General features: G+C 38.1%; 1 protein-coding gene across 1 annotated transcript in view; it reads right to left on the reverse strand.

The window, feature by feature from the left end:
- Nucleotides 1-10,525, reverse strand: part of LOC107654985 (mineralocorticoid receptor-like) — a 77,591-nt gene that overhangs the window by 16,287 nt on the left and 50,779 nt on the right. The window contains exons 3-5 of the mRNA XM_016442366.1: nt 4,982-5,098; nt 3,088-3,405; nt 646-790 (exon numbers count right to left, since the gene is read on the reverse strand). Of these exons, the coding sequence (XP_016297852.1) occupies nt 646-790; nt 3,088-3,405; nt 4,982-5,098 (580 nt within the window). The remainder of the gene's footprint in view (nt 1-645; nt 791-3,087; nt 3,406-4,981; nt 5,099-10,525) is intronic.

The raw sequence follows: 10,525 nt of genomic DNA on the forward strand, positions 1-10,525 counted from the left end.
TCCGACGTGACGTCGAGAGTGACCGACTGAAAGGGAACCTGCACGACAGTTTGCCATCAGGGTGTGTGGATGTCGTGTATAAGGTGCTGAGAATATATTCATATGTAAACAAGCCAGTTAATTCTGTACTTTTTTCTCAAGATCTTTCCAAGTCATTTGGCAAATACAATGAAGTGCTCCAGTTCTCCTGCAGGGGTCACTGTGCTCTATTGTTACGCTTCTCCCACTATGCTCAATAAATGGACATTTAGCTTAAAAAGCACACAATCACACTCTTTCCACTCAACACTTCTCGTCAATTGTGCTGATTATGTGCCCCACTTACCTAATGCTCGGCCTTGATCAACGCTATCAAGAAGCATTTATAGGGAAAGTGTATTTCCTAGCGGAGCAATTGAAGGGACAGTTTTGAGGTCACAGTCGTGCGCCTGCTGGGAACATGCCTTTTAAACTTATCGTTTTGCATTATCTTAACTTGAAGCACCAAATTCTTTAGACAGGGTTAACCTAAGGCCAAGGATTGTCTGTATGTTGTAGTTTATGGAAAAAGGAAGTTTTTTTTTCATTTACTTAAAATGTTTGGATGGAGTAAATCAACAAATATCTATATGAAGTAAATATGCAGTGTTGTGTGAGTTAGCTTACTCGTTGAAGACGAGGTCAGGGGCGAAGTAGAGCATTTGGGCGTTGGTGTGTTTGTAGGATCTCCAGCTGAGGGAGAAGGAGGAGAGACACATCCAGGAATACTGGATCAGCGTGATTTGGTCCTCAATGGGTAGACTGCGGAAACCTGCGGAAAAAAAATAAATAAAGGGCAAGTTAACACAGAGCAAAGAGACATAAGGGATACTCGAGGGCATGACTTGCCCTGAAGCAGAGCTAATATTAAGCCAGAGCTGTAGGCGCTAAGAAATAAAATAGGATCTATGTGTGTGTGTGTGTGTGTGTGTATGTGTGCGCGTATGTGTGCATGCATTTTGGAGCTTGACATCCCCTTGTCACTATGAAGATGTATTTGTTATATGGAAAGAGCTGCATTATGATTCTTCAAAAAAAAAATCTAATTTTGTGTTCCACTGAAAATATATATGTGATAAAGGTGAGTAAATCATGATAGAATCTCCATACCATTATTAAATTGTCAACCAAACAGTTTGAGGTTGATTCCTAAAATGGCACAAATTTGTTCACAAATGAAAAAGTCTTGCAATGTAGTCGGCACAATCAGGTTTACATGAATCACTGAAGGTTTCCACTCATTGTCCTGTTGTCAGAGAGAGTTAGCAAAACAGCAGACTGGATTCTTGCCAAAACTCACATTGAGAGCAATAAAGGCACCCACAAGCTATAATATAAGCCACATGAGGACACACTATAAACTTATTGGTGAAGCAGAGGCTATTTTTGGCTTGTCTGCAAAACGCAAATTCAGTATTGACTATAATGTGTCGCAGCGTTAACTTAAAATATATTTTGTACAATAGCTTTATCACTTCCAGGCAATCTCTGAGTGTCCCTTGTGTTCTCTCTTTCTCTCTCTCTCTTTTTTTTTAATAAAAATAATTTCCCCACATTATCCCTTTAGAAACTTGCCCACATGTTGGTGAAACTAGTGAAATGATTGTAACTTGCACAAACTTACAGAACTTAAAATAAAAGAATTACAAAACTTAGTTAAAATACATCCTATATTTCCATCAAATACTCATCTAAATCATATCAGAGTTTTGACTCCTAAAATGGTTTAAAATCGCATGACAAACACAGAACAATGCGGACAAACAAAACAAAATAACTAATAATTGAACATCTGCAAGTCATCACTTGTAGATTGCCTGAGCATGTAATACATTGACTGCCTGGAAAGTCTTTGAAAGTCGGTGAGCCAGTTTGCCCTGGTGTGTTTTCAGCCTTCTATATTTATATCTGGATATAGCAAGGAGACACCCTGGTATCAAATACTTGCAATACAGCAAATGACCGTCTCATAGCAAGGTACCTTGAAAACTTAATTTGGAATGACAAAAACAGATTTTTCCAAAATTATAATTAAAAACTTTCTGATCATCCTAAAAAAAGTATCATGATTTCCATGGTTTATTAAGCAGCACAACGGTTTTCAACATTGACAGTATTAAGAAATGTTTCTTGAGAAGCAGATCAGCATATTACAATGATTTCTGAAGGATCAAGTGACACTGGAGTAATGATGCTAAAAATTCAGCTTTGCCATTACAAAAATAAATTGCATTTTAAAATATTTAAAAATAGAAAACAGTCATTTTAAATTGTAATAATATTTTACAATATTACCGTTTTTACTGTTTTTGAGCAAATAAATGCAGCCTCGTTGAGCATAAAAGATATATAATGTTAATGTAAAGTGTCAGTGCTTGTAAAAGCATGAATAATTAGGCGTGAGCTGAAGACACAGGGAAAGAGTGTGTGAAGTGTTAATGCGAATAATCGGAGATGGAAACACATTTACCAAATAAATTCCTCCGTGCGCATCAAAACATTCATGTGACTTTGCAGGATGGGACGGCATAACTTGACAAGCCAGCAGACCGATCTCGTTGCACAGCATCTGAAATGTTATGGTCATTCTGAAATGCCTGAACAAAGTCTGTCGTCAAAGTATTTCTGTATAATTGCCTCCCAGAAATGTCTTCCATGATTGAGTTCCCAAACAGCAGGCATCCGCCTCCAAAAGCAATGACCGCATTTATTGTGTTTCATCTGCTTGCTCTGAGGCGCAAGTCCTTTATTATATATGAAAATTATTATATTCAGTGGCTTCTCCTACTTTTCTTAGTGATATTTAGTGCCAGTTTATCAGGAAGTGACGATTTTGTTCTCTTTGCCTCATTGGATGGAAACGGCACTTTATTCGCAAATGTTTTATGCAATATTCCAATTTTGTGCATAAGTTAAATTGACAGCATATTTACTAAGTACATTTCAGAGACCAACTAATCAGCTCAACTAATACTTTAAACTAAAATCAGTCCAAATCAGGAAAAAAAATCCGTCATTTGAATATGCAGAAGATGGAACCTGATAAACAAATTTGCCTTGGAATCGTACCTGGAAGTACTTTGGCCCACTTGACCACTCGGATCATCTGTTTGCCGGCGAGTTGGTTGAGGCTGGTGAGCAGGTGGTCGGTTGTGTCAGGCTGTGTACTGTCATAGCCAGCGAACACCACTTCAGGCTCTATGAGCTCCAGGACGCTACACACAGAAGGTGACAGAAACGGTGCTACCGTGGGGACGTGGGGGACAAGAGCACTGGCTGAGCTCAACTCTTTCTCCGAGGTCAGAAACGGAGGCCTGTCCTTTGAGTTCTGCAGGGAAGAATCCTCGCTAACACTCTTCATCTTCCCCAATTTCTTCGACTTCCGTGCTGAGAAATAACAAACATATATTATTAAAGCTGTTCGCTTGAGCAGCCTGATCCATTTCATGAATAATTACAATTTATGTTAAACATTGACGGTCTTACAGTGATTTATAAGAGTGATAAATAATTTGAAATGAACAAGATATTAATGAAAAGACCCCCGGTGTAGTCTGGAAGCAGTGTTCCTACAGTTTTTCATATCTGAAACAAGCTGGAGCTGATAGAAGTAATTATTCAAATAGAGATGGATCTTATAGCAGGGATCACAGTTTAAATCCCTGATGTATAGATGTGACCTCTTATGTGTTTCAGGGGGATGCTGTTAATTGACTGTGTGAGTGTTCCAATTTGATATTAACTGCAAGATTCCTGTGCCAGCAGATTTTATATCACATCAGTAAGTGAGACTGAAGGTGCCATATGTGCTAGTCCCAGTAAATGCTTAGATTTGATACTCTCGACAACTTTGTGAAGCAACTGGAGATTTGTGATCCTTTAAATGCATGTTCATTTATCATTTTTAATCAAATATAACTATCTCTCTTGATGAAAAATTATTAGTATAGTCTATCAGCAGAACCAAAATTGTACACTTCCCCTTATACATGCATATGATTTTTAACCTAAAAATGTTCACCTAAAAAGATGGAGGTTTTGAACCTTTACAGATTCAGGGAGAATTTCAATGAAAAGTTGTAGAATAATAAGTGTTATTAAACTCTATATGTTATATATCTTCCTTGTTAACGTCCTGCAGTGCCTTCATTGACCCCCCCACATTTTTCATTCTACACTGGAATTCAGTATTAATAATAATGTAATATCTAATTTGATATTTGGTAGTATTGTTCTCAAGATGCTTTTAAAAGAGAGAACAGAAGAAAAAAAACATTGATACAGTAAATCATGTTTACTGCACTAAAGCTATATACTGGTTTAAAATAAACTTTATATGCCACATACATTTGTTAAAACTAGTCACTTAAAAATGCGTTTAGTTTAAAACTCGTTTAGTATTTATTTATTTCCATTCCTAATGTGTCTAATATTAATGTTTGCCTAATGTGTTGTTTTCAAGAGTTTGCATGGCTGTAGTGATGTACACAGGAACACAAATGTTTGAGGCTATCCTGATTTCTCACGTTTGTCATCAATATTTTTATATCTTCAATATAATAATGTGTCCACAATCTGTATTTCACTTTTTGTTTTTTTTAAATCAACCAGAGTTTTTAACACCTTGGTCATTTTTTACAGCTCACAGAGTACTGATCAAATTGTGTTGCAATTATATTGAAAGCAAGGTGTATGTGAAGCATATTTCAATATGTTCTTTTAAGTCAATTACCTTTGATAAATAAAAGAGAGAAAAAAAATATATTTCTTTGTAACATTGTAAAGCTTCACCAAAAAGGCAATCCCTCATATTATAACATTCACAATAACATTTTGTGTTTTTTTTTTTAATATTCTGGATATGTTTTTTATATTTTAAGATTAGTGATCTCAGGTGTGCCAGTATAATTGTTTCATATCATTTCACAACAGTTTTAGTCCCACAGTAAGTAAATTCAGTTACCCCCAAGATTCATCCCAGCTTGTAGACACGTCCGTACTCTGCAGGCTGGACAGTTTTTCCGCCGTATCTTGTCAATGATACAGTCATTCCTCCCAGCGCAAAGGTAGTTGTGCTGACCTGCAAGAAGAGAGAGAGTGTCCAAGATCTCTATAAAATTCTGTCTGTGTCTTTTTTTTTGTTACAGAAATTAGGAATTAGTTCTCCCATGGTTCACATGGACAATGGTTTGTTTATAGGACTATTAATGTAACCTATTATTTTAGTATAATTATTTATTAAAAATTACATAATATTAGCTTTTTCTGTGAGGGCTTTTCTAAGACATGTTGATGTGTTTTGGTTAATTAAATTTTTTTTTATTAGATTATAATGTAATTAATTCAGTGAAAAATTTTACTTTTTGATTTACTGCCCTAATTTATTATGTAATACAAAAAAGGCAGAGTGCTCTATTACGTGCATTAGCAAAAATGTGACCTTCACAAGGACACTGTAATGCATTCTGGTCCTCGTGCACAGTCATCCCTTTGTGAGTATGCGACGCAAAAGAGACAGCGGTCTTGCACTTTACGCCAAGTGCCCCTGCACTATTATCACAGAGGACAAATGAGTCGTCCCAAATAATGTTTCTGAGTGTGTCATGGGTTGGCTGATGTCTTGGCGTGGGACACTATGATAGAGAACGTAACAGCCTGAGAATCCAGCATGCGCTGCCTTCCTTGGCCAAGGCCACAGCTTGTGGAACGAGCTCTCGTTTCGGAGCACCATTCCGCTCCACTGACTCGCCACACACCCACGCGCTCCACAGGCCAGAGCACAGCGCCGCAGGGCCACATCCAGGCACTGCGGCCGTGTGCATCTCTCTCTTTCTTTCTCTTACCCATATTCCACCCCCTCTTTCACTCGTGCATTATGGGAAGGACTTCTCTGCTAAACTGCACGGCACTGGTGCTACTTACATTACATGAGGGTGCTTTCCTTTAGTGCTTATGGACCGTGTGGCTGCAGACAGGCACAATGAGTGTTTTCGGTGGAGGGGAAAATGTGCAGCGAGTCTGTCTAGAGGCTGCCAAAAAAGCCCAGGATCTGCACACGGAGCAACAGCAGCTGTAGCCTTGTCACTATTTCTGGCTAAATCACATGACCCCTTACATAAGCCCATTTTTCTTGCTCTAAAAAACAGTAAACTGCGACACAGGAAACACAACGAAGCCCTCCTCTGCCTCACCACCCAAACACAGACACAAATCAGACCTGAAATATGTTGGGCTGATTCTCGGGCCACTTCTGACCACTGTACACGGCTGCCCCACAAATCCTGTTAATCATTGTCCCATGCGAAGAACGTACACAGACTGTACCATACTGTGTTTGGGTATCAGCACACATATGTGTGCTTGTAGGTGATTATGTACAAAAGTAGCACAGAGACTGTTTGTGTACATAAGGACAGAAGGGGAACTTCAAGTATCGTAGCGTTTTAGCGCACTGTAGTTTGTGGATCTATATCTGTGTGGTGTTTATGTACATTGGCTTAAAAAAATCTCAGCAAGTGCATATTATGGTCTGTCACAGTTGTAGTATGTTACCTCATTGTTTAGCTATTGTTTTCTAAAAAATGTAGATTTTTTTTGTGCTTCCAATGGGAATGTTTTTGCACGCTTTTAGGGTGTGTTTACACTTGTTATTCGGTTCTCTTGGTTCTTTTAGTCCGGACCAAAAAAAGAAAATGATACATTTGGTTCGCTTGGTGTTAACACTGGTATTTTTAATACTGAACCTAAAGATACAAACAAAAGGCATAAGGATATGGTCACAACCTGATTGGACAGATTTTATGATGTATATTTTGCGAACTTACCCAACATCCAGAACTGCTGTGTGCTGGGATAAATGCATACAATGTGTAAACAGTGTGTATCTGTGAGCATTTCGTCCTTTTAGGGTCGCCTCTTGTGACATCACATCCTGTTTTTGGCTCGTTATTCAAATGAACCGCACTAACAGAGCAATCGCACCAGAGTTTGTTTTAATCAAACCCAACCTGCCATATGTGAACATGCCTTTAGTGTTCCTTTACTGTCCTGAGACAAAATTAAAAGTCAGATAGAGATTAAAGGGATAGTTGAGTCAAAAATCTAATTTTGCCATAATTTCCTTACTCTCATATCATTCCAAACCTACATTTTTTTATTTAATTTTATTTATGCCGAACACAAAAGGAAATAATGTAATGAATATATGTTTGTGTGTATTTAAGACAATGACAGTAAATTGCACTGCAAGATTGCTTTGATACCTTTTGGAGAAAAAAACAATTCAATACTGAGGCCATTTTAACTGTAAATTTTGTGTGCATCATCCAACCCTTCACCCTCCAGTCCAGTAGATGGTGAAAATGTTCACCTGCTTTTTCTGGCGTTTCTGCACACCCGCTTAAAAGTTGAAGTTTACCACAATTATTTTACTGTCAAAATTGCTTTAATATTGGGTTGTTTTTCACCATTCAGAACAATTGGAAAATGTTCCGAGAGCCAGGTTTAAGTCATACAGGTTTGGAACGACATGAGTAAATTTTGTGATTAATCATTCTCATTCTGCCATTTTACAGTTTTACTCCTGAATTTTTTAGCCCTATTTAGCCTGAACTTTTGTGGATCCTTTAATCCAACAAATTCATCTCCTCATACACATTTTACCAAATGCCATTAGTTCCCACAACCTCCCTCTTATGCTTCAGTGTGCACTGAGTTTAATACTATGGCTGAATTTGTAATACTCATACTATTTCTGCCATATCGTATCAGCCTAAGTGTGTGCACGAGAAGAGCCAACATGGGGCTTCCTGTAAAAGCCTGTTTCTACTTTTAGCCAACTACGTCATTCATGACAGAGGGATGCACTGAAAACCTAGCCTGTCAGCTTAGTAATGAAGCAGACATTTAAAAAGGACACTCCCTGTGAGACACATGCAATACAATATTCACATCTTTTTTCATCTGTTTTCCAACTTGCATGTCATTTCTGGCTTCAGCGTGGACACGGTTCTCCTTACGCCAAGTCTACAGATTTGTTTTCATGGCAACACAGTGTCATATATCTAACCTACATTTAGACCAATAGGATTAAGCCCTTTTGATTAGCTGCAACATGTAGCGTAAACAACAACATAGAAAAAACATAGGCTGATGGCATATGAATCAGCATCCGTCTAGTTTTTTCACCATGTACATGTGACTCACATCATGCTGCTATAAAATGTTATTGCAGAATGCCATTTCTGCTACTTTGGGGTATACTGTAAAAATTATTTTAAGTATATTTTTGCCAGAAAATACTATTTCAGTCTTTCTAATTCAAAAATTCATGTTTAATTCAATGTGTTTGCCATTTCTTTGCAATTATTTGTGAAATTTACTAGCAATTTCTTATTAGAATTTGTTTCAAAGTATATCTTACACTAAACTTTTTCAGTGTATAAAGGGGCATTCACATTGAAGTGACAAAGTGATCTGCAATTTTCAGTGACTTCTGATGCCATGAGTGACAATGACAGTTAGTGATGCGACAAAGTTGAGCTGAACTTGACTATCAATGGAAGTTCAGATAATGATCTACCACTTAATATAGCATTTAAGTAGAAATGCCTACTAGCAACCACCAGCTCTGTAACCTCCAGCGATTTAATCACAATGTAAACGCCCCTTCAGTCAATGACATTACCGATTTCAATTTCTAAAGTAAGACATTGATTTATGTCTGCTAAATGTTTTTTTCTTAATTGATGTAAACTGCAGATCTTATTTTCTGTGTTCATCCAACACGTCCACATTCAGTCTTCAGAGGGATTATTGTGTGAACTGACGCATGAGAGTTAAATTACAAACCAAAACGCAGCTGTAATCATTTATGAAAATACATTTTTTCCAGTTTCCTCTCATCATTTGCTATTTCCACACATGCACTTCCTGCACTTTGCAGTCCTCTGCTTTCCTGTTAGAGATTGTATCTGGTCCAAGGTAGAAAAGCTACTGCTTCATCTGTATACAACATCAAGCAGTGCTATAATATATATATATACTGTATATATACAGTATATATATATATATATATATATATATACAGAGTTCTGGCATGAAACTCTAGATGGCGCAGTCCGATGGGTCTAACTCAATCTGATCTAATGACATCATCACATGGCACAGCTGATTGGTTCTCTCCTGTATCGGTAGCCAATGAGCTCGCTGCAGCTTGCTTCAGAACAGCGAAATCAAAATCTAAGATAAGTGAATGCTCTTCTAATCCATATCGCTGTGTGTATTGCGTGGTCTGCCTAATTTAATTCAAAAATGAGCAACCACAATGTTAGCAGTTTGCATTGTATGCAGGAGCGAATATTAAGCATATTAGCCGCAGCATTTAGCATCTGTGTTTATACAGCTGGAGCAAAACGCAGTTTTTTGTACTGCGTTTTTCGCAGTGTTTGTAATCGCTCTGAGGACACGGCGATAGTAACGGACATGAAACAGGTTAAATGAAATAAGCATTCTTGTGTATGCATTTCAACGGGGGTTCGCCATATACATCGGCGATTATCCCAGTGTTCACATTCATTATTTCTAAGGTCGATGTTTTCATTGTGATGAGTGTGTGGTTGATTTCAGCTTCACGCAGTGTCAGAAGCACTCGCTTATCGCAGGCATATCAATGGCAGTGTTGCAGGAGACGCTGAAGATCACCATCTACGGCTGTAACAGTTCCGAGTGAAATGCATTATGGGTAGTGTAGTTCGGAGAAATGTGCTAGTGCGACGTATACTCTCGCTGTGCTGTGTAATTCAGAAAACGGAGAAAGAACATTTATATTCTGCTTCTATTTAAGTTCATTCAGGTCACTCCACCCAGGGGGTTTTGTGCACTGTAACTTTGACAACTTTTATCTTCACGAGAGAGTAAAATGGCATGCATCGGCTAACTTTGTCCGTCTCATCATTGCACGAGCATGAATTAACAAGCTGTTACACTGCCGCTGGGACTGATGAAATGGAGAAAGTAACAGCAGTTATCAAATTACTAAATTATTATATTTGCTTAGGTGGGTGCTGAAGTATTTTCTATCGGATTGCAACGTATATCCATTTTGTTAATTAAACATTACACATAGTGCGTGTCTAATTAGAGTTAAGCCAGTCAGCGTGGTAGCCCAGGCTCACATAGCCATAGGCCACTAGTGTTAAGCTGGTCAGCGTGGTAGCCAAGGATCACATAGTCATAGGCCACTAGTGTTAAGATGGTCGGCATGGTAGCCCAGGCACACATATATAGTAATACATGTAGTTCACATGGATCTTCGGAGCAGAAGCAGTACATATGTCTTGGCGATAGATCTACTTGTTGGGGGTGTTTTGTTCTTGTTTTGGCTTGTATTGTCCCTTCTATGTCTCCTGCTTTGTGGGGGGTTATTTCATGTATGTTATATTTCCAGCAGCAATATTTCTTACATGCTCACAGCAGCATGTTGTGGATGTATTGGCAGTAGCAAGTC

Source organism: Sinocyclocheilus anshuiensis, unplaced genomic scaffold, assembly GCF_001515605.1.
Source record: "Sinocyclocheilus anshuiensis isolate Anshui unplaced genomic scaffold, SAMN03320099.WGS_v1.1 scaffold1231, whole genome shotgun sequence".
NCBI classification, from domain to species: domain Eukaryota; kingdom Metazoa; phylum Chordata; class Actinopteri; order Cypriniformes; family Cyprinidae; genus Sinocyclocheilus; species Sinocyclocheilus anshuiensis.